This window comes from Cervus canadensis, chromosome 17 (genome assembly GCF_019320065.1).
Source record: "Cervus canadensis isolate Bull #8, Minnesota chromosome 17, ASM1932006v1, whole genome shotgun sequence".
Taxonomy (NCBI): domain Eukaryota; kingdom Metazoa; phylum Chordata; class Mammalia; order Artiodactyla; family Cervidae; genus Cervus; species Cervus canadensis.
In genome coordinates, this window is record NC_057402.1 from 34,053,958 (window position 1) to 34,077,503 (window position 23,546).

The 23,546-nt window shown below is 54.1% G+C and overlaps 1 protein-coding gene and 1 long non-coding RNA gene across 5 annotated transcripts in view; one reads left to right on the forward strand and one right to left on the reverse strand.

Annotated features, from left to right (window-relative positions):
• Positions 1-23,327, reverse strand: part of STRA6 (signaling receptor and transporter of retinol STRA6) — a 42,947-nt gene extending 19,620 nt beyond the window's left edge. The window contains exons 1-2 of one of the 4 annotated variants that reach the window (XM_043490043.1): positions 23,211-23,327; positions 2,745-2,877 (exon numbers count right to left, since the gene is read on the reverse strand). In XM_043490043.1, coding sequence (XP_043345978.1) covers positions 2,745-2,860 — 116 coding nt within the window. In that variant the 5' untranslated portion in view covers positions 2,861-2,877; positions 23,211-23,327. Of the gene's footprint in view, positions 1-2,744; positions 2,878-3,159; positions 3,224-6,066; positions 6,198-9,357; positions 9,491-23,210 lie in introns of those variants that run through there. The other 3 variants (XM_043490044.1, XM_043490042.1, XM_043490041.1) reach the window with 3 other exon arrangements.
• Positions 4,687-9,501, forward strand: LOC122455138. Its single transcript, XR_006273595.1, has 3 exons — positions 4,687-5,102; positions 5,793-5,885; positions 9,439-9,501. It is a non-coding gene; the product is annotated as an uncharacterized LOC122455138 (long non-coding RNA).
• Positions 23,328-23,546: the final 219 nt, after the last annotated feature.

Genomic DNA, 23,546 nt, shown 5'->3' on the forward strand with positions numbered 1-23,546 from the left:
AAACAGTCTCAGAGGTATTTAGGAGGAAGAACTGACATGACTTAATGTGGAGGAGCAGGAGGAAAGGGGCGTTTCTGGGATGGCTGTAGGGTCCTGGGCCTTATTCCAAGATGAAGAGTGAGGACCAGAGTCAAATGGAGTCCAAGGAAGCAGAGGCCTGGTACTGAGCATCAGAGGTGGTGACAGGCCCTCGGGGACAGAGGCCAGATTGCCATGTGGTAAGGACAGTGGGACAAAGGAGAAGCCAGAAAATTGTTTCAAAAGTTTGACTCTGAGCGAGAAGCTGCAGAGGGCCCCACCCAGAGCAGAGGGCAGAGCACAGCTCTGGGGGTGAGAGACAGGCTGACTGTCTGGGGCAGGGGTCTGCAGGCCTGGGTTCCAGGGGGGCCTGGAGCCCTGCTCCCTGGCCCTGTCCCCCTCCCACAGCAGAGTGACCTGCAAATCACCCTGGCGTTAGCCTCACTTAGTAGGAGGGCAGGCCATGGAGGAAGCCTCCCAGTTCCGCCTTCCAGGCAGCCCTTTGAAGTGGTGGGGAGGTGACTGACATCCTGGACAGCTGCCACAGATGTATTTGTGTCCCCAGGCTCTGGCTGGGGAGCTCAATATTGATGACGGGTGGATGACACATGAGCACATGGCAAGTAGCACCTGGCCGGAGGAGCCTCTGGGGGGAGGAAGGAGCCAGCCTGGCTTCTATAGATCAATCCTATGTCCAGAGAAGACCCCAGCCAGTGCATCCCAACCCCATCAGACTCACCCCCACCCCCCCAACCTCTCCAGCCAGGCCCTGGTGCCAAGGGGACGCTTGAGTAAGTGTGACCAGGAGGTTGAGTCCATCCCAGACACTGTCACCAGTGCCCATGACCCCAACTCCAGCCCACTGAGGCACAGGGGGAACCCCTGTCCAGAGCTCCTCCAAGTTTTGGGGCACGACCTCACCAGGGTGTCTGACTCACACAGGAAGAAGTGAGTCCAAATTCACCTCCTTGGGATTCCCCTGGGATCCCAGCTTCCCACTCCCACCTCCAGCAGGAAGCTCGACTTGGTTGGGCCAAGTACATAGAGTCAAACAAAGCTCTTCATTCTCACCTGCAGTGGGAGAAGGGAGCTACAAATGCGAGATGTCACCTACCGCAGAGGTAGTGCTGTTCATCACCCAGTCCCTGCCACGCTTCCAATTTTATTCTAAGGCCATGTCTAAATACTGGAGCCACGGAGCTGGTGGCGGGCACCTGGCCCCAGCCAATGCCTGGGCCCTGAGGTGGCTAAGGACACAGCTTCCAACTAAGGCCTTAACTTGGGTGGAAGTGTGTGTCCTCCTGGGGCTCCTGGGCCTCTCTCCATTCTTCTGCTTCTCTCAACTCACACACACACACACACACACACACACACACACACACACACACACACACACACACACACACACACACACACACACACACACACACACACACACACACACACACAGAGCAGGAACCTGGGGAGCCCTGGGCTTTCAGGCAAGGGAGGCGGGTACATTGTGCTGACAGCAGGACTGCTTCCCAGGTGGTCAGAACCCCAAGTCCTCCAAACAACACTCCTTCCCCCAGGCTGGGGTGGGGCCTCCCTGCCTGCCGGGTGACCCAGGCCTGGCCAGGCCGCAGCCCGGCTCCTGGGAAGGCACCAGAGCATTTTCCCTTCTCCAGTTTTGGTTGCTGATGGAGAACAGATGTGCACATATCTGGCTCGACGCCGCCCACCCCCCACCCCCGGCCCACCTCACCTTTCCAGTTCCCCAAACCCTCAGACAGAGCAGGGAGGTGGGGGATGGGGCTGAGGCCAGGAACAACAAGAGGAGAACTGGGCTCCGGGGCCCACGCAGGCCGGGCGTCCTTGGCAGCATGGGGGCACAGGGAGGCCCAGCTCCTCTGCCAGGGTGCCCAGACTAAACAAAGATAGAGGGATCTGGGCAGAGGCGGCCGTGGGCCGAGTCCTCAGGCCACACAGACTTGGGAGGAGGCCGCCTCCCTCCCCTGACCTGGCCCGAGCACTCCTGCTCAAGAGAACTGGGTCTCCTACCTTCACGGAGCCTCAGACCAGCCTGCGCCAACAGGGCAGCCTGTTCCCCCAGGCCTCCCCCTGACCCGGGCCTGCTCGGAGAAACTGACGCTCATTAACAGCACACCCAAGATGGTCACCACACAGACCAGTAACCCCTTGAAGGCAGGCCCGACTTCCCTCAGCCACTCACCCAGCACTCTCCGTCTTGGCTACAGGCCAGAGTCACCCAGCCCAGGTGGATCTGAGTTTGCAAGAGGGGTCCCCGGAGTCTGTTTTTGAAACACACCACAGGGAGTTCCCTGGTGGTCCAGTGGTTAGGACTCAGCGCTTTCATTGCCAGAGCCCGGATTCAATCCCTGGCCAGGGAACTAATATCCCACAAGCCATGTAGTATGGCATCACCATCCCCCCACAAAAACAGTCAAAAAATAAACACGCCACACAGGTGATAGTTAGGTGCCTAGCCTGGCCGAGGTCCCCCACCTCAAGTATCTTAACACCAGTGTGAGGGCTGTTCTCACAGAACAGGGGAGGAGTTGAAACCCAGAGAGGCTGTGACTTGCCGAGGGTCCACATAGCAAACGAGCGACAGAGTCCCTCTTAGCAACCCTTGCTCAGGGTCTTCCCCACCTGCCCCCCAATATCAGTAACCTCTGCCACACCCCTCATGCTGGCCAAGAAGAGCCAGAGAGAGTCCAACTCACCCCTCGGGCTGGAGCTCCTGGCCACCCTGGGGCTCGTCGATGTACCAGCTGTCATAGGAATCCTCGTCGTCAGTGGCCCCGGAGGAGGTCTGGTTCCCTGCTGCCTGGGTGGACATCCTCCGACCCTTCTCCTCTGACCCAGAACAAGAGGGAAAAAGCCACTACAGATGTGAAAAGAGGCTTGGGGGGAGGAAAAAAAGAAGAAAGAAAGAAAACCCAAACAAAGAAACGTTTCTTTTTAATCCTAAAGGTTACTTTCTTGCTTTTAGCTCTCTGGGAAAAGCCCGTTTGGGAGTGAGGGCCGCAGGAGGAGGGAAGGGCTTCTCCGGTCCCCTCCTGTCCCTTCCCGCCCAGTCTCGTGCGGTCCTGTAGGAGGCTATTATCCCTCGGGATCCCTGGGCTCTTGCTAGAGCACCTGTCTGTCTCTCTGTGTGACTGGCCACGGGTAGGCTTTGCCTCAAAGCACCATTTTCAAGGAAGTTTTATCCAATCCAAGCTGCCCACAGAGACCTCCCCCCTTCCTTCCCCTCCTCCCAACCACCCAGATGGACCCACAGACACACACTCAAGGAAGGACCAGGGAGGAAGAAGCTGCGGAGATGAAAGGGTGGGCGGGCAGCGGGCGGGCTCAGCACACCCGGCTGGACTCTCCCAGCTGGGCTCCTGTCCCCTCCCGCTCTCAGGGGTCCAGCCCAATCCCCTCCTCTTTGTTCAGGTTCCCTGGAGACCATCCCCCAGCCGCAGCCTGCCCCTCACTGGCCCCTGTGGGCGCCAGTGATGGGAACATACCCGGGGTCCTCGCAAGCCCCCCTCCCAGAAGTGGAGGCCCGGCTCCACCAGCGGCCCGAACCTGGGAGGAGCATGATCTGGAGGCCGGCACCTGACTGCACCCACATACCTGCCTTCCGCGCCTGCCCCAAATCGCTCACACCTTTGCCCAACACATCTACTGGGCCCCTGCTTATAAGTCAGGCATTCCGGCAACCCAGGGAGACTGCTGGGGCTGGGCCAGGGGTGGAGGCAGGGGAGGGAGCCCGTCCGTTCCTTCCCCTGGAGGAACATGTGTCCCTCGCGGGTAAAACCTTTTTGTTTCTCCAACTTGATTTCACAAGGAGATAACTCACCCCCACAAGGCAGAAATTAGTCCTTTAAACTCAAAGCAGACCCACGGGTAGGCAAGAGCCCTGCCTGCCTCCTGTTCCTCCCGGAGTGTGGGATGTGGGTAAGGAAGGCAGGAGTGGGGGTTCCTCTCCCCTTCCTGGTTCCCAACCGTGGTGGGAGTACAGCAAGATACAGACGAGGCAGAGAGGGGTTCTCAGGACCCTACTCCTGGGTGGGAATCAGACCCGCTCCCTGAATTTTTGAGGGTCCCTGTCCTTTCAATACCCCACAGGTGCCTGGGCCCCCACTGCCTTACCCAGCTAAGGCATTCATTCAACAAGCACAGAAAAGGACATTTATCTACTTATTGTTTTAACACACATTCACTGAACACCTATGAAGTGCCAGAACTGTCTGGGGCCTTGTGACAGGAGAATCTACAGTTTAGGAGGACACAGAAGTTTAGGAGGAGGTGGTAAATAAGCTCGAATCTGAAAGTTACAAAGAGAACATAGATTGCCCTGACGTACACAAGAAACTGAATTTAATCTGAAAGGATGGGTTGGGTGGGCTGGAGGGAAGCGTGTTCCTGATAGAGGGAACAGTGATGCTCAGAAGGGTCAGAGCTTGAGATCCTAAAAGCTCTCCTTCCAAATTCTGTAGCCAGGCCCACCAAGCCTTCCAGAATTAGGACATGATTTTGCTCTGTTGGCCTTGGCTCCTCCCTCTCCTTCCCGATGGCCCCTCTTCCAGGAAGAGGGCTCTGGCCACCCCTCCCCTCCCCCACAGAGACGTCAGAATCTTGCTGACTCAGAGCTGAACCTGAACTTTGATGCAACGCAGGAGCCCACACTGCCCATCTGATTCCAGGCATTTGGGGGTGAATCCTGCCTCCCAGGCCCCGCTACGATCTCCTAAGGACTGAGCTGGGTCTCTGCTCCTCTGCCCTCCTTCCCCTGATGCACAGTACACTGGGGCCACACAGACTATCTAAACTGGGTTTGGCTTGCTGCCTGTTCTGGTGACCGTGACTCCTCCACGGGCCTGTCTCGAGCAGGCTGCTGTTTCCCCAGGCAGCTTTCCAGAGCGCTGTGCTCCAGCACCGAGCCCACCTTCCCTTCACTGTTCAGGAGTCTTAGACCCGAAGCTTGCATGCATGCCTGCTAGGTTGCTTCAGTAGTGTCCGACTCTTTGCGACCCTATGGACTGTCTATGGGATTCTCCCACTGTCTGCCCACTGTCTGCGGGATTCTCCAGGTAAGAATACCAGACTGGGTTGCCATGCCCTCCTCCAGGGGATCTTTTAGGGAACAACTAACTCTCTGATGTTAAATCCCCCTCCTGATTCCTCCAACAACTGGATTCCAGTCTGTGCTGGGGAGCTCACTTGCTCTACCAGGTAGAGAAGTTCGGAGCTGGATAAATGCCCATCAGAAACTGCCTCCTACCCTACAGGGAGCCTGAATCTGCCTTCCCAGTCTGGTTTGTTCATCCCCTCCTTCATTCAACAGCTCTAACTGCAGGCCAATTACGTGCCAGGCAAGGTTCTCCATGCTGAGAATAGAGCAGTGAGCAAGACAGAGAAAGTCCTGCACCCCAGGGACCCTCATGTGTAGTGGGGGCAGGGAGAGAGAACATGTGTCAGGTATGCTGAAAGGGAAAATAAAGTGAGAAGAGAGAGGAGAGACAGACAGACAGAAGCAGGCTATTTTCGGCAGGATGCTGAGGACAGGCCCAGGTGAGAAGGTGATGTTTGAGCAGACACCTGAACAAAGGTGGGCACCCAGATGGGCACTGAGGAAAGGCATTCACGCTGCCTGGAGGGGCCTCCATCAGCCTCAGGGGCTGTAGCCAGAACAGCAGGGAGGGGCCCAAGCTACAAGGTCCAGGCTTAGCCCCTTCCCCATAGCGCCCTTCCCTGACCCAAAGCCTGCTCTGTTTCCAAAGAGACCTCAAGTGGAGACCGTGCCTTCTCCCAGGGCTAGCCCGGTGCCCATGCAGAGAATGCGGAGACTACTTTCAGGAAGGCCCTAAGCAGAGGTAAGGAAATGATGAGCTTTGCCTCTCTCCCCAGGTCCGGGCACAGTGGAGAGAGGGGGCAGCCTTCTGCCCAGTTCCCCTATTCAGGGCCAGGCTGAAAATGGTAGGAAGCAGGTCCAGAAGAAAAGAGCTGGGTTTCTACATGGCAGGGAGAAGTGCCCTGGTTGGGCAGGCAACCTACCTGGATTTGAGCCCTGGGATGGGCTGTGTGACCGTGAGTGATTCCCTTGGCTTCTCTGAGTCTCAACCCTGCCTCTCTCCCAGGATGGGGCAGGTTATCCAGCCAGGAGATTCTTTGATTGTGGGCTCTCTCCTCTCTCCAAGGCCCCCGCTCCCTGCCCTCAATGACTTCATGGCCCAGGAATGTGGAGCCAGCACACCAAGCACTGGTTGTAGTAAGAAGGTCAAAGCCACAGAGAGCGGCTGCAATTGCCCAGGGTACCCCATTTTCTTCCACCCACCCACCCTCTTGGCCCCCCAGTGGAGTGGCTTCCACGCTGGTGGGGGCAGGGAAGCAGGCTGGGTTGAAGATCCATGGCTACCGGGTGGTTGCGGAGCTCAGGCTGGGAAGGGGACCCCACTTCTTGAGCCCAAAGCACCACCCCAGCTTGAAGGTAGGAGAACTCACATCTGTGAAATGGAAGGTTATCACTGAGGTGTTAGGAAGGATGCCACCCAGTCAGATTGCGAGCTGGTGAGAAGAGAAAGGTGGCAATGACATGCTGCTGAATTCTCCCAAAGGCCTGGAGGCAGAGGAGAGGGCAGGCCCTCTGGGGTTGGCTGTATAGGGGAACTCTATCCAGAAGAGTCGGAGACCGGCACCTGCCCTCAGGAGAGGGAGGGATGTTGAGTGGAGGTAGTTGGAAGACAGACAGTGAAATCCTGGAGAAGGGAGAAGAGGGGAGGAAGAATAAAGAGATGGTCTGAGCAGCCTTGGAGGCTTCCTGGAGGAGGGGGCCTGGAGCGAGGCCCAGAAGCCCAGAGGCTCAGACAGTAAAGTATCAGCCTGCAATGCAGGAGACCTGGGTTCAGCCCTGGGTCGGGAAGATGCCTTGGAGGGGGAAATGGCAACCCACTCCAGTATTCTTGCCTGGAGAATCCCATGGATGAAGCCTAGCAGGCTGCAGTCCATGGGGTCACAAAGAGTTGGATGTGACTGAGTGACTAACACTTGAGCAGTCTTGGAGGCTTCCTGGAGGAGGGTGCCTGGAGTGAGGCCTTGAGATCAGACAGGGTCAGCGATGGCAGCAAAGATGAGTTATGTCATAGGAGAATTGAGAAGGGGAATTTGAGAGGCAAGGACAGTGCAGAGCAGTGTTCGGAGATGCCTGGCACACTCAGATGAGGCCAATGCCAATACCCAAGGAACAGCCCAGGCCAATAGGGCTCCCAACTGAATACAGATCTGGGGGTGTTCATGCTGAGAGGGGGTCACCAAAAGCTTCTGGGCTTGAGCAGACAAAAATCATCTGCCATCTGGGCTTGGCACTGAACTGCCCGGCCCTGCCCCTTGCGCTGGAGTTGGCCCATGCAGATCTCAGGACAGGGCTTCCTTCCTCTCCGTGTTTTTGTTCAAGTTGATTAAATCTGAGGAATTTTTGCGTCCAGGAACACAGGCCCACGTGTGTGCCTTCAGCAGCCCATGGTTATCAAAATCCTTAAAAGGCAAAGTGCTAAGCTTAAAAGGAACTGACAGTGGGGCGGAAGGCATGAGGAAGAACCTCAGACACACCCCCAAGGACCTGCAGTTCCTCCAGAGCCCCCCACTCAGCATCTCAGCAATATCCCCAGAACTTTAGTAACACCACAAGAACTCCCAGAACCCAGTGTCAACCCTCTATGAGCCCCCAGAACGTCAGTAACACGCCAGAACATCTAAAACACCCGAGAACCCCAGCCACTTTCAGAGGACCCTCAAACTCTGGCAAATCAGGCATGGGTGGGGCAAGATGGTCAAAACCATGGTGGGTAGGTTCTAAAGGCCCAGAGACCCCTCACTGCTCACCACACTCCCATCCCAGCTTTTGCCTTGGAAGTCCAACTGCACCCCCAAAATTTCTGCAGCACCCAAACCTCAGTAACACCCCAGAGCCTCAGCAACACCCCAGTCTCCAGCAGCACAGCAGACAATGGCCAAGGAGTGCTTCAGTCCAGGGGTAGGGGGACGGCCCATGTCCCTGCCTGTGCAGCCCAGCCCCCTATGACCGTGTGGATAAGCAGCCAAGGCGGGTTCAACCCCATGTGGATCTATGAGCTCTGGGTCTGTCCCCATCTACACAGTGCCCTCACTCACACACACACACATACTGAACTGCCCCCGGCACACGCAAGTGCCTAATCCTGGCTCCAGACCTAGCCTGACCCCATTCAGTGGTTGGAAGGCAGGGTTACCGGCTGCTCAGCTCATGATGGGAAAGCGTGGATAGCTCTCGACTCCTACCTCCCTTGCCACATGGGAGCATCAGTAGCATCATCTGAAATGCCTTTCTTGGAATTCTCCTGCCCCCTCACCAATAGCATCACCACAGCATGAGGGGTTGGAGCCAGAGTCCTCTGGCCTGAGTGTGGACACTGGTGGGAAGGCGGGCAGCCAGTTCTTGCAGGGGAGCAGTTGTTCTTCCCCTCCCAGAGTGCTAGGCTAGAACTGGTTCAGAGGAGGGAAGGCAGGGAGGCAGATTTCAGCTCAAGACAAAGGTAGGTTTCTTAATCTCACAGAGTAGTGAGCCCACCACAAGAGGAGGCAATCAAGAATCGGCTAGTAACATCAAGATGCTGCAGAGGGCTCCCTGCCTTCAGAGGAGGACTGGTCAAAAGGCCATGAAGATTCCCCCAGCTTTAGAGGCCTGGATTCTCCCTTCCTAGCACATCCTCCCTAGGATGGTACCACTGTGGTCTGGTCTTGAGATGTGGGCTTTGTGCTACGCTCCTTCCTCACTCAGGACACCGACTACTGGGCAGATCCCAAGTTCTCCTTCCTCGTTCCCTGCTGACTACAGGACAGGGCTCTCCATCAGTCTCTTGCCCACTTGCAAACCCTATGTGCTCAGTCGCTTTAGTTGTGTCCGACTCTTTGTGATCCTATGGACTATAGCCCCCAGGCTTCTCCGTCCACGAGATTCTCCAGGCATGAATACTAGAGTAAGTTGCCATGCCCTCCTCCAGGGATCCCAACCCAAGGATCAAACCTGCGTCTCTGGTGTCTCCTGCATTACAGGCAGATTCTTTATCCACTGAACTATCTGGGAAGCCAACGAAGACCGTATGTAGACACAACTGTGCTGATGTCCCCCTGCCTTTTGCAGCTTGCACTAGCTCCCCAAAGTACCCCAAGTCCAGCCATCTCCAGGCCTCCAACCTCATCCCCCAGAATTGCTTGACCTTACCATCCCTGCCATCTTCCCGCCCCAGGCCTTCACTTGTACTCTGCCCCCCCGATACCTTTTCCTGGCTCCCCAACCTGTCGCAATCCTACCTGGCCCGCAGGCTTGGCTCCAGCCCCACTGCCACAGCGTTCTCTTGACCTCTGCCTTCTGTATGTCCTCCTTCTCCTTAGTGATCACCCTGGGGAGTCCTGTGCCTCCCGGCAGAGTGCTCCCCACCACCTGGGACCTCCTCCTCCTCCTCTGAGCACCAGCCCCAGATCTGGCTGGGATCCCGGAGGGATGACGGGCTGTACTGCTGTCTCAGCACTTGGCCCCGAGCAGAGTCCCCAGCACCTGCTTTAAAAGGTGTTTGATCTCCTCCCTCTCTCCAGGAAAGGCAGTTCCCTCCTTCCTACCAGTTCTGGCCCTGCCCCTCCTCCCACCCCCCAGGCCTCCCCCACCCCCCAGGCCTCCTGCCTGTGATTCCGGGGATCAGAGAAGCCCACCCCACCCCCATCTCTCCAGCTCAGGCCCACAGCCTGGCTGGGGCCCCACACAACACACAGGGCGGCTTGTTTTTGGCGGAGACTCTCCAACCCCCAAACCATTTGCCCGAAACTTGATCTCCTTGGCCCTCAGTCACCTCGGTGGAGAAGTCTGCACGGGGCTTTCTTTGATGGCTGAGTTTCCCCAGCTGTGGCGCTGGGAGGGTTCAGGAACCCCCTACCTACCTCCGTTTGTCACCATCCATCACTCCTGGGGGGCCATTGCCTGATGAATTGCACCAGGCCGGAGGGGAACCACCAGCTAATCTTTTAATAACCCGATCAGCGTCCTGCTGCTGCCCAGCTGGGCTGAGGGCCCTGACCCTGGGAAAAGGGGAATCTGTCACACTTTCATGGGGCCTTGGGGCTCAAATTTCAGGTAGGATCCATTCCAGGGGGAGAGCCTAAAGCATCTCTTGAAGAGCCTTCTCTCTATTCTAGAAGAAGGCTGGGGTTCTGGGGGCTGCTACTCACCCCAAGCACAACCCCCAAGGCTGCAGGGACAGTCACCCCATCCCTGTCCCTGAGTTGGGAAGGGGAGGGGTTTGGATCAGATTTTCCCATCCTCTCCCCTCCCCCTCCCCCAGCAGGGGTGACCTGGAAGGGTGTGAACCAGATAGGGAAGGAAAACAGGGCTCAGAAGGTGCAAACATATGGTGCTATGGTAGTCAGGGAGGGAAGGAATGAAGGTGGGGACCAGAAGCAGGGCCCTCAATTCCCAAGAGAAGGATACCATGGGAGGTGTCTTCTGCCTCCTCAACCTGGGAAGGGGATCCAGTCAATGAAAGGATGGGGCAGCCTAGGCAACAATTAGGATGTGAGACTGCTTCTGGTGATGGCACAGACCCCAGAACAGGACTTCCCTGGGGGTCGTGTTTAAGAATCCACCTGCCAATGCAGGACATGTGAGTTTGATCCCGGGTGAGGGAAGATCCCAGATGCCATGAAGCAATTAAGCCTGTCACCACAACTACTGAAGCCCACGTACTGAGCCTGGGCTCTGCAGCAAGAGAGTAGCCCCCACTCGCCGCAATGAGAGAAAGGCCACGCACAGCAACGAAGACCCAGCACAGCCAAAAAAAAAAAAACAAAACCCAGAACAGCGGGCACGGAGATGAGGATGGTGCCAGAGCTGTGCCCGCCAAATGGAAGGAGGGAAGGAGGGAAGGAAGGAAGGAGGGCAGGAGGGGGAGTGAGCAGTCCAAGCCAGGAGGGAAGGGGTCTCTGACCTGACTGTTCTCTTCCCCGTGGAGAAGAAGGATTTTCACAGAAAGGGTTAAACCCCCAACACTAGGAGAGAATTCAACTTCTGCTCATTTCTAGGAATCTGTTCTCAAGGACCACTTGTAAATATATGCAGAGAAGATGCCTAAGACTGTTAGTAATGTAAAAATTTGTCAACAAGCCCAATATCCATCAATAAACTTTGATAAGTCTGTATGGTAAGGTACTGTTCCACTGTCACAAAGAATAGGTACCTCCTTGTGAAAAAACAAGGTAGAACCTCCAAGACAGAATGCCATGTAATAACCAAAAAGGCAAGTTGCAGAACGATATATACATATGTTCCTTTAAACTAGGTACACATTTTGTGTGTGTGTTGTTTGTGTGTCTGTAAATACATAAAAAATGAAATGGACAAACACATAGCAAACTGTCCACAGTGATCACACTCAGGGGAAGGATGAGTTTAGGGAAATGAAGGGCGATTTTCACTAACAAAAACTATTATCTGTCTTTAGTAAACAAAGGAAAACATTGTAAGGCTGTGTTGAAGCTGCTATGAGGAGCTGTGACACCATCACTGAACTGTGTGAAATGGATTCTGTGCCCAACCTAGTACTGTACATTTCACAGTATTCCTTGAAGTTAGACGCAACCCTGTGTTCTAAGTATTAGCCAATAAGATGGAAAAAGAAATGTTGAGTGTGACTTCCAAAGAGGTGTTCTTTTAAAGAGGGGTGGTTTCTTTAGCCCTTCCTTCTTCCAATTGGTTGAAATGTGCTTGTGATGGCTGGCCCGCAAGCAGCCGTCTTGGACTATAAGGTAAAGGTCATGAGTTAAGTAGGAAAGAGCAATAAGTCAACGGCAAAAACAGAGTCTGAGTTAAGACCACATCCAAGGGCTGGAGGAGACCTCAGAGACCCCTGCCTGAACCCACATCCAGAGGAAACTGAGGACCAGAGAGGACACATGATGTGTCAGGGGCAGCGACTGAGCTAGCAGAAGCTTTGCCAGAGATCCCCCACCCCCATCCCACCCACACATATACACAGAGCTCATGGTTCTTTCCCCAGAAACCTCCCCCAGAGCTTGAATGCTGCTCTGTTCTGTGACTAGGAGATCCCCCCTGGGGCCCAGTCTTAGGGTTGAGTGAAGGCCCCCACAGTTGCTTACGTGACTGGCCTGGGACATACCTCTCGTACTCTGACTCTGGTGAGAACATAGCAGAACCTTTGCCCACCAGTGGGGCTGTCTGTCAGTATCTCGGGTTTGGTTTCTCTCTCTCTCTCTGTCCTTCTGTCTTCTTGTCTGTCCCCGTCCATTAGCACCTCTTTTCATCCCAGTTATTGTCTCTCTCTCCTGTATTCTTCTCTTTCCATCTCCCTCTCTCTGAGCCTGACTGTGAAGCACACCTCTCCTCTCAACATTTCGGGCAGTACCCTTCCTTCGGTCACACTGTGTGCCGACTCGGGGCCGCCCCTGCCAGCTCCTGCCTCCTCTCTCCCCCTCTACCTGCTCTGCCTGCCATTGGCCCCCAGGCAGGCTGGACGCCCTCTCAGGGGCTTGAGTCCTTGAAGCCAGTGGGGCAGCTGGGCAGCTGGGCACACAGAAAGCAAAGCTCAGCACTGCGGATGCCAGTGGAGAGGCCAGGAACTGCTCCCTCCTGCGACCCCAGAACTTTAGCCCTTCTGCAAGGCTGGCAGAGGGGGCTGTTGGGGTGAGCCCAGGGACCATGGGTATGACTCCAGCTCAGGCTTGGCTGAAGGCCAGAGCCAGAGGGCTTCAGGAATGACCTAAGACCCTCCAGTGTTCCAGGCTGGAGCCTGGAGCAAAAAGTCACCAGGGGAAGGGTATGTAAACTGATGGGGTCGGAGGCGTGGGGACTGGTTCAGTCACCACTCAAGAGAGGAGAGTTTCAAGGTAGCCATACCCCAATCCTGACCACCACAATCAATGGAGGGAAGAAACCAGGCTTCTAATTTTGCCTTTATCACTCACTAGCTGAGTGACCACAAATAAGGCCCTTTCCAGCCCTGGGCCTCAGTTTTCCCATCTGTGAAATGGAGAGAAATAGGCTGCAGTGTTTCACTTTGTTGGTCTGGGTCTGTGATTCTATCACCTCATGAACCCCTGGATTTGAAGGGAGTAGGGTGTGGGGCTCAGATGGTTTCCCTGTTGGGGAGGAGAGGCTAACTGGAGAAGGGCTGGGGACTGAAATTCCAGTGTGAAGCAGTGATGATCACACGATCCCACTGGCCTGGGAATCAGGAAGTCTGAGGTCTGAATCTACCCCTTCACTCATCCGCCTGGTCTCTCTGTGTCTCCGTTTTCCCTTCTATAGAAGGGGATAATAGTCCCAGCCCCCAGGCCTCAGGAGGACCCAGTGAACTCCTCCTGGTCCCTACCAGGAGGACTCAGCTCAGACTGCGGAGGTGAGGGGTGAGGAAGGGGGGAGCTGGAGGTGGGTCTTGGGAGGTAGGAGTCTGCAGGCCTACAGGAGCCATGGGGGCTGTCAGCAGGGGGGCTATTGTGGGAAGCAGGAAGGGGGCTCTCTGGAGTGGGCTAATCACAGGCCGCGGCTCTTCCAGACAAAGCCAGCAGCCTCTGAATGGCCACTCTTCTGGAGAAGAAAGAACACTTGAGGGCCCCATTGAGGCCTTGCACGCTGGGACTGTGGAAAGCAGCCTGGAAGTCAGCCCCGTTGCCTCCTCTCCTCACCCCACACCCCCTGCCCCTTCTTGGCTCCTTCTGTGGGAATCAGGCTTTTTCCTAGAGTTTAAACCTTTTGAAAAACCACAGGAGGCTGAATGCTGAATCGGGGAGGCAGCTGGGAATAGAGAAAATACTAGGAAGGGAGTCAAGATCTGGTCCTGCTCTACTATCCTGGGCTCAGTTTTTCCATCTGTAAAATGGGGGTACTATCCTGTCCTGACCTGCTAAAATTCATGAGGTGTCCAGACTTTTTTGGTGGAATACAGGCTAGGCTCAGAGAAGCCTGAGAATTAGGAACAGGCCTACTGCCCTACCACTTGCTGCCCTCGCTCCTGGCACCGGCCTGTCCCCTGAGACACCAGGATGCATCTCCGAGTCCAAGTGCAGGTCAAAAGCCCAAAACGGTCTTCATTATCACAGATGGGTTCCAGATGAAATGGCCAAAAGAACTATTTCCTATTCTTTCATGCACCCGCGGGCTTCCCAGGTGGCTCAGTGGTAAAGAATCCCCTTGCCAGAGTAGGAGACAAGGATTCGATCCCTGGGTTGGGAAGATCCCCTGGAATGGGAAATGGCAAGCCAATCCAGTATTCTTGCCTGGCAAATTCCATGGACAGAGAAGCCTGGCAGGCTACAGTCATGGGGTCGTAAAGAGCCACACGCGACTGAGCACGCACACATGCTTGCATGCCCAAGCAAAAGCTGCACTGGGTCTGTCCTTCAATTCTTCCTTCTTTCCTCCCTCCCTCCCTTTCCCCCTCCCACTCTCCCTTCCTACTTTCCTTCCTTTCTTTCTACAAGGCTTTAAGTTCCCCCAGTCACCTATCCTTTGCCCAGCCCTGTCCTGGGCACACAGACATGATTCCTGAAAAACCTTTGGTTGAGCATGGGCAAGACATCATTTGAGACAGGAGAGGCATACGCAGTGTGTGGCAATCAGGTGGAGTCAACAATCTGATTCCAGAGGAGGAGGTTATTAGCCAGACTGGAGGGTGAGTAGGGTGACATCAGGGGAGCCTGTGTAGTTTGGGCAGAGAAAACAGCCCCAGCAAAGACAAGAAGGGGAGACAGGGCAGGCTTGGCCTGGGGCAAGAGTGAGCCCTCCCCAGGACACTACGCTGAATGAAATAAGTCAGCCACCAAAGAACAAGTACCATGTGATTCCACTTACCTGAGGTGCCTAGAGTAATTTCATTCATAGAGACAGAAAGTAGCCTGGTGCTTGCCAGAGGCTAGGGGAAGGGAAGTGGAAAGATGTTGTGTAATGGTGTAGAGTTTCAGTTTTACAAGATGAAAAAAGCTCTGGAGCTTGGTTGCACAACAATGTAAATATCCTTAACACTACTGAACTTGCACACTTAAAAATGGTCAAGATGGTTGGTTTTATCTTATGTATGTGTGCGTGCGTGCGTGCTAAGTCACTTCAGTCATGTCCGACTCTTTGCAACCCTATGGACTGTAGCCAACCAGGCTCCTCTGTCCATGGGATTCCCCAGGCAAGAATACTGCAGAGGGTTGCCATGCCCTCCTGCAGGGAATATTCCCAACCCAGGGATCAACCCAGGTCTCCTAAATTGCAGACAGATTCTTTACTGTCTGAGCCACCAGGAAAGCCCTTATATTACATATATTTTATCACAAGTTGAAAACAAAAACAAAAACCAGCCACACATACACACCAAAACATGAGTTTTACCCAGAGACTAAGGAGGGGAGAGGAGGCTAGCAATGGGAGGAGTGGGGTTTCAGATGCAGAGGGCCCTCAAACCACACTATCACTGACATAGTCATCCCAGATCCTCTGTGGAAAGTTGGAGGGAAGGAAAGAAGAAAGGACAGGGAAAGAGGGAAGCGTTGAGGAAGGGACTCAGGATAAACCAAAGGACAGTGGTGTGCAGAGGCAAGGGGCTGGCCTGCAGGAGCAAGGGTCTGGGTGCAGTGTACAGAAGTTTGTCCGAGGGCAGAAGGGACTGGTTCACATCTTATAACGGCTCTGAGGGTCACTTCAAACATGCAAGAGAAGAGCATCACTGAACTTCTAAGACTTCAGACCTAGAAAAGGCATACCATGGCTTCTGGACCCAGCCTGGTTGGCCAGGCCCAGTTGTGGAGTTAAAGGTTTCTAGATAACCTCTGCCAGCCAAAATGGCCAGACTGTGGCCTTTCCCAATATGACTTACAGAGTTTTAGAACACCAGAGTTCATCCGGGAAGATTTGTCCATCTGACTCCTACCCATTATACAGATTGGTCCACTGATACCCAGAGGGGGAAAGGAATCTGCCCAAGATCACCTACAAGTCAGGTGACTACAACTCTGGTCTTATGAACCCTCTCTGTCTCAGTTTCTCCTTGGAGGAGCTGAAGAAACTGAATTTTAATCATTGCAGAGGAAGCCTACCACATACCCGAGGGCCCTTAGCTGGACTGGCCAAACCATCTTTAGAGTGTGTGTGTTAGTCATGTCTGACTCTTTGTGACCCCCATGTACTGCAGTCCACTAGGCTTCTCTGTCCATGGAATTCTTCAGGCAAGAATACTGGAGTGGGCTGCCATTCACTTCTCCAGGGGATCTTCCCAACCAGGGATCAAACCCAGGTCTCCTGTGTTGCAGGCAGATTCTTTACAGTCTGAGCCACCAGGAAAGCCCACCCGTAGACTGGTTCTCTTATTTTTTGAGAGTGATGTCTTTCAGTCAAGATGACTTCAAATAGTGCTTTTGGATGAAATCTATGCTGTCCATAAATCCACTCTTTAGTCTCAGAACTTTACTTCTAGAGTTTTAAGGTACAGAAGTCCTGAATAGTATGATTAAAATCCATGAGCCAGTCCCAGGATATGTTTAGCAGGGGGAAATGTAGATAGATTTAGAATCTCTAGGTTCAGATCTCAACTCTGCTTCTTACTAGCCACATTATCTGAGATTCTCTCAGCCTCAGATTCTTCATCTGTAAGATGAGGATAATTATATCTATCTCACAGAGCCATATAATGTCTGGTACCTGTAGCTGCTCAATGAAGAGCCATATAGTGTCTGGTACCCAGTAGCTGCTCGATGAAGAGTATCAGAAATGATGGTGATGATATTGGCTAAGGATGAGAATGATGATAGTGATGTTGATGATGGTTGTATTGGTGGTGATGGTAGAGATGGTTCTTACTGAGGAGTGTTCAGAATCCCCCTTCTCCCACTGAGTATCAGCAAGACCCAGGGTGAGGAAGGATGGGTTCCAGCTTGACAATTCTTTGGTCAAGAATTGTGGCAAGCTCTGGGCTCTCTGTAAAGAGAAACTGTGCCCCATATTCTATGTTTTGATTCAGAAGGTTAACAAACTGGTTCTAGAAACAGGTGTTAAGGGTATGTTCCCAGGGAACAGACAGTTCTCTAACTCAAGATCTCCAGGGAATGAATAGGCATGTGGAAACAGGCTTTCCTGGAAATGGGAAGTCCTGATTACCCCATACCCACATGCTCCCCACACAGGGATAAGTACTCCTTAACCCTGACCCTGCTCGAATTTTTCCATAGAACTTATCATCATCTAGCAGACATCACAGTTTACTTATTTTCTACATTTAGTGTTCACTTCTATCTGCCCCACCTCCCTCCCCCACTAGAAGATAAGCTTCAGGAGGGCAAGAATCTTTGGCTCACTGCTACACTCCTGATGCTTAAAATAGTGCCTGGCACATAAGACATGCTCAATAAATATTTGTTGAATGAACAAAAGCTAAATGGGAGGAATCTACCTGGGAATCTATTCCTGGGGATAGGCCCAGCTTCCTAACTTGTTACCTGGGTTCTCCACAAACAGAGAAAGGTGGGGTGTGGCCCTGAGCACCCAGCATGTAGGTTTTTAGACTGGGCCCAGGTAGGGACTGTGGGTGGAAGGGGGCTATGTTGAGCCCAGGGGTCAGTCCCCAACACAGGCAAGGCCTTCAGGGGGCCTGAACCCCAGGTCCCTACATCCCTGCTGAGTCAGAGGCTGAAGACTGAGGAAAAGACACTGGACCTGGAGTTCGAGGTCTTGAGTGTGGGGTTTAATGAGGAGGGCAGGTATGCCCTGCAGCTCTCAACTGAGAACCCCCTGCAGGCTGCTCTGGGGCTGGGGTGCAGCTGCAGGTGATTGATGGGGACCCCTCCCCACCAACTCTGCTGTCACTGATGTCACTGAGCAGAAAGACCCTGGACAGAGCCTCACCCTCACCAGGAACAAATTAGTCTGTACTTTTCCTAAAGGTATGAAGTAAAGGTGGTAGCTGGGAAGAGACAGAGACCCTGCAAATCCTGCCCAGCCCCTGTCAGGGACTCCAGGGAGCCTCAGGGGAAACAGGAGGGGCAGGGCCAGAGCTCTAGACTGAACCCACAGTTCTGCCAGTGTGACTGAGGGCAAAGCTGACCCTCTGTGAGCCCCCACCTCCTTCAGGGTGACATGGGGACGCTGATGCTGGTCAGGGTCAGATGAGGAGGGAATGAAAGGACAGGTGAGGAATGGCTTTGTGAAACTGTGAGAGCTGAGCACACAGTAGGTCTGGGGCCAGTCCTGCTGGGCATCACGCTGAGTAGCCACTGGACTGTGGGCATGCAGGGTAGACAGAGAGATGACGACCTGGGCCCCACCTTCTGGAAGATTCCAGCAATCAGGTAGAAAGGCAAAAATTCCAAATAAAAAATAGTTAAGTGATCTGGAAAGAGGAGAAAATCCATGCCTGGCTTGTGAGGCCATCCAAAGAGGCTTCCTGGAGGAGGGGGCAGTGAGGGAATGGGGAAACTAAGTCCCAGGCTTTCACATGATCAGAGATCAGGGTCCGGTTGAACTCCTCCCTGGGTGGCAGGACCCAGGATCATCTCACAGGCTAGGAGCCCTCAGCTCCCCACATGAGTAAAGTGAAGAGGCCATGGGGGTGCCTGACAAAGGGTCATCCTCAAGAAACTCCTAGCCAAGCCTGGCTTCAATTCGAAGGCCAAGCCACCCGGGTTTCCCAGGGGCCCTGCCTGTCATCCTCATCCCCTGAGGGAGGCAGAGAGAGAGATTCCAGAGTCCATCTCTGGGACTCACTTTCCCTACCCAGGTTTCTGCAAGAATGATGGACAGCATGACATATAACTGCATGTGGAGGCGCTGAGCCTGGCCAGGGCCTCGGGAAGGGTGGCCCAGTGGGTGGACGTGGCCACCTTCCCCATCTACCCGTGCCCAGACCAACCCCGATGAATCGCTCTGCACGGGACAGGAACACAAGGACTTGTACCACTACTGCCGCGATCTGGCTCTGCTCCAAGCCAGTGCAGACCCCACGGCCCACCACTGAGGGGACCTGGCCTTCCACGTGCACCCTGCCCCTCAGCCTCCAACCACAAACTGCCATCCTGGGCCAGCCCACTGGAACCAGTGTCACCACACCCAGAGCCCCAGCTGCCCAGGCTGCAGGGAGGTATTCCCTGGGTGCCCATCAGGTTCTAGCATCACTGCTCCCCTAGTTAGAAAACCCTGTGTCTCTGATGAGCCTGGCTGCCCCACAGTGCTTCACTGAGCAGAAAGGCAGAACTTCCCAAGGTTGCCTCATTGGGTTCTGAAGAACAGGCAGTCTGAGAGTGGAACGGGGAGTTCCAGTTTGAAGTGGGAGACAAAGGAGCAAACAAAGGCCACACAGATCAAGGACATCACTGGGTGGGGTTTCTCTGCCCAGTGGGTGAGTGTCCCCAGAGACACTTCAGTCCTCAAACTCACTTTCACATGTTCTCACCGGGTTTCAACGGAGGCCTGGAGTGACCAGGAGACAGAAGTCTTTCTTTTCTCTCCCTCAACCCCATCTATCTTCCACCACAACCAGGAGGGACTCAGCCCTGAACTGGGACCCTGGCAGCCTCAGGCCCAGGTGAGAGGATCTAGCTCTTGTCCAAGCTAAGGAGGATTCATTCCCCAATGAGGTAGTGTTCTGCAACCAGACAGTGTATCTGGTGGGCCTCGCAGCCAGTATAGGTAGAAGCTAGTAGAGTAAGCAGCCCATTTCACAGGTGGAGAAACTGAGGCTCATCCCCCAAGGATGCCTGATTCCATCTAATGCCAGCCATATTTCCTGGGGACCTTAGTGCACAGTAGTGCATGGGATCCAAAGCTGGATCAAACCCTGGGTTCAAAAAAAAAAAAAACCCTGGGTTCAAGGTGCCACCTGGCTTGAAGACAGCCTGGCACAATGTGGGGATCCTATGGGCCCAGAAATTATGTGCTGGGAGGAGAGCTCTGATGAGGGAGTGTGCAGGTCTGAATTTGAAGCCTAGGAAAGGCTTTTCAAAAGAGATGTCATTTTAGGTGAATCCTTCATTCATTCAGGCTTCCCTGATAGCTCAGTTGGTAAAGAATCTGCCTGCAGTGCAGGAGACCCTCGTTCGATTCCTGGGTTGGGAATATCCACTGGAGAAGGAGGCTACCCACTCCAGTATTCTTGGGCTTCCCTTGTGGCTCAGTTGGTAAAGTATCCGCCTGCAATGCTGGGGACCTGGGTTCAATCCCTGGGTTGGGAAGATACCCTGGAGAAGGGAAAGGCTACCCACTCCAGTATCCTGGCCTGGAGAATTCCAGGGACTGTACAGTACATGGAGGTCGCAAAGAGTTGGACACAATTGAGCCACTTTGACTTTCATTCATTCATTCCCTCATTGATCCATTCATTCATCCATCAAACATTTGTTAAGTACTGACTCTCTCAGATTCCACGCTAGGTGAGTAAGATTTAGGAATGGTAATTGTGGGCTTTGAGGAGAATATTCTAAGAAGGAGTGAACAGAATAAGCTGACTGAGAAGGAAAGGGTTTGGCTGGCAGAAGAAATGAGTTGAGGGTGAAACCAAAAGTTTACAACCAAAGGTATGTGACTCTCCTGCAGTGCCTCCGTCCCATGATGCATTGGTCTGAAATGGAGCCCAGGTGGTGCGCTCAGCTGGGCTGGGAGATGGCCGATCGATGGATGGGAGAAAGTGGAAGGAACAGTGACAAAAGAGCTAGATGGATATTTAGGTCAGGAGGCAATGGGGAGCCACCAGAGGGGTTTGTGCAGAAGAAAGACAATCTGATCTGTGGGTTAGACAGAGTAATCTGGCAGAATGTGCCGGGACAACTGGAAGAATGGACCAGGGACCAGGGACCAACTTTTCTTGCCCAGGTCTCAGTTTGTGACCTGGACTACTCTGGCCTCTGTTTGGTCGTTAATCAGTCAATCAGCAAATACTGTTGATCACCTACTGTATGCCTAGCTCTGAGCTGGGTGCTGAGGGTACTGTGGTGAGTTTGTGAATAAAATAGATAAGGCCTGGATTCCTACGTGTTCTAGCTCAGGGAGAAGCAGTCCTGGGCTGTCTAGGTCCCTGTGTGCCCTGACCACCTGTTCCAGGGGCCACGTGGACAGTTTTTGTGCAGGCTGCTCCTCTGAATGCCTCTGAGGGAGGGTGGGACTCCTGCAGGGAAGGGGGGCTGGGAGATGGCTGAGCCAGCCGCTGCAGCTCTAATTTCTGTTATTTAATGTCATCATCTCCCTGCCGTTCTCCCTCTTAAAGTGTCAGATGTCTGCTTCTACCAAGACAAGAAAATGGCTTTCAAGGGAGAGGAAAATCACTTCCCTCCTAGGGGAGGGGTCAGCCATCACAACCCTGGCAACAGGGCCAGGAAGCCAGTGGGGGGAAGAGACCACGGAGAGGCGTCCTCCAGAGGATAGAAGGGCTGTCTCAGCTCAGGCAAACTCACCCAGCAGTTCAGCATGAGGAACGGGGGTACCTTTCTGGCATCTTTGGAGGCTCAGAGACACAACTGGTGGGACAGAGCATGACCAGGCACTCAGGGAGGGGTGGGCTTGCAGGTGGTCCTCTGGATCTCTGGGCAACTCCTCAGGGAAGTGGATCTGGCCTAGAACCACAGGGAGGGAAACCACCCTCTCTCCCCTCATTGCAGATAGGGAAAATGAAGCCCAGGAAGGAAGGACTTAACCCAGTTCTCTTTGATTCTCAGATGAAGAGGAGGAGAAAGCAATCTAGAGGGGTTGAGGGTGGCGAGAAGAGAAGACAGTGAGCAGCGGGGAAGGAGAGGAGAGGAAGGAATTGCATTCTCAAATTCAGCCCAATGTCAGCAATATTCAGTTCAAGGCCAGGAATGGATTTCTAGGCTCCAGATGCTCATGGATAGACCCAAGGCCACCTCCTGACAGGAAGCCTTCCGTGCATTAATTTTGTTCCTTCCAAACTAGCCTCCATCCTGTCTGCATCAGTTATTTCAGTCATTCAATCGTGAACTTTATTGTAAACTCACAAGTTGTTCTCCAACTTGTGTGTCAGGTTTTTTTTTAAGCCAGAACTGATGATAGTCATGTTTTGAGAGTTGGGGCAGAGGGCAGGGGATTAGGAATACCATGATCAAGAAAGAGTAAGGGGTAGGAGGCAGGGCTCAGTGTGAAGCTGCAGTGACTGACTTTGAATCACTCTGCTTCTCAGCCATGGTCCACAGGTTACATAGCCCTAAATGGCCATGCTGGCTAGTCACAGGTTTCCAGAAATACTGGAGACTCTGCTGGGACAATCAATTCCCCTAAACTAACATCTTCTCTTCAGGTCTCAAGTTACCTCCTCTGTGTCTGGGGGAGCTGGGAGGGGGCTGGGGGTAGGGGGAGTAGGGGTTGGTGGTAGGGAGGGCTTACTCCCCTGAGTATTTCCAGTGTGTACGGCCAGGCCACAGACCCCAGAGCAGACCCCAGACCCTCGGGGCCTGACCCACAAATTGGGGGCATTGGCTGCAGAGGGAAGATTACCGCGCACAGGAGGGAACCAGCTCCAGGCTTCCTGCCAGATGCAAGGGGTGCTCCCGCGGTTTCCTTTCCAGGCAGAGCTCCGCCAGACTCATCCTGTCCCTGCCTCCTTCACCTCTTGGCTGGTTTGAGACCATGAGGCTGCACCACCCCAGCACTCCCAAGGCCCTTTCTCCCCAGGGCAAGGGTTGATCTGGGCAGAATGAGGGTGGCCTGTCCAGTGCAGGACAGGGTAAGGTACCCAAGGATGAGGGAAGCAGCAAGTGTTAAGTCGCTCAGTCGGTGTCTCACTCTTTGCAACTCCATGGACTGTAGTCTGCCAGGCTCCTCTGTCCAGAGAATTCTCCAGGCAAGAATACTGGAGTGGGCAGCCATTCCCTTCTCCAGGGGATCTTCCCAACCCAGGGATCGAACCTGGATCTCCTGCATTGCAGGCAGATTCTTTACCGTCTGAGCCACCAGGGAAGGACAGACGGAGGAGCAAGGTGCAGGCCAAATCTGGCTGCTGAGCCCCTGTGTGGGGCTCCTGCTCAACTCCTTAAAGGGCATATGAGGCCTCTTGGGAAATAAGGGGTGGGGGGAATGGGGTGGTGGGGACGGGGTGGGGGGTGGGGAGGAGGCCACCGCAGCTTTGGGCCGGGAGCTACAGGGCCCTGGAGGCGCCGGCCGCAGCCCCTCCTCCCACCTCACTCACCTCTTTAAGAGATCCTGAAGGTGTAAGGACAAACTCCTGCGAGCCAGGCGGAGCTATTTAAGAGGGAAACTGTGGCCTGGAAATTCCCAGTGATGAAATTTCTGGAAACATGAACTTGAAAATTCCTTGCTGCGGCTCTGTGAGCCATCCTGGGGGCTCCTGCACGCTAGGCCCTGGAGCTTCCTCCCACGCAGGGGTGGGAGCGAGAATGGGAGCGGGAGGCTGGGGAGGTGGGCTCCCTCCCCTCACATTTACCTCTTGCAAACAATCGCAGTTTTGTTTCAAGGAAATGATTCTGTTCCCGAGAAGCCTTTTAAATGATGCTTTCAAGGGTCT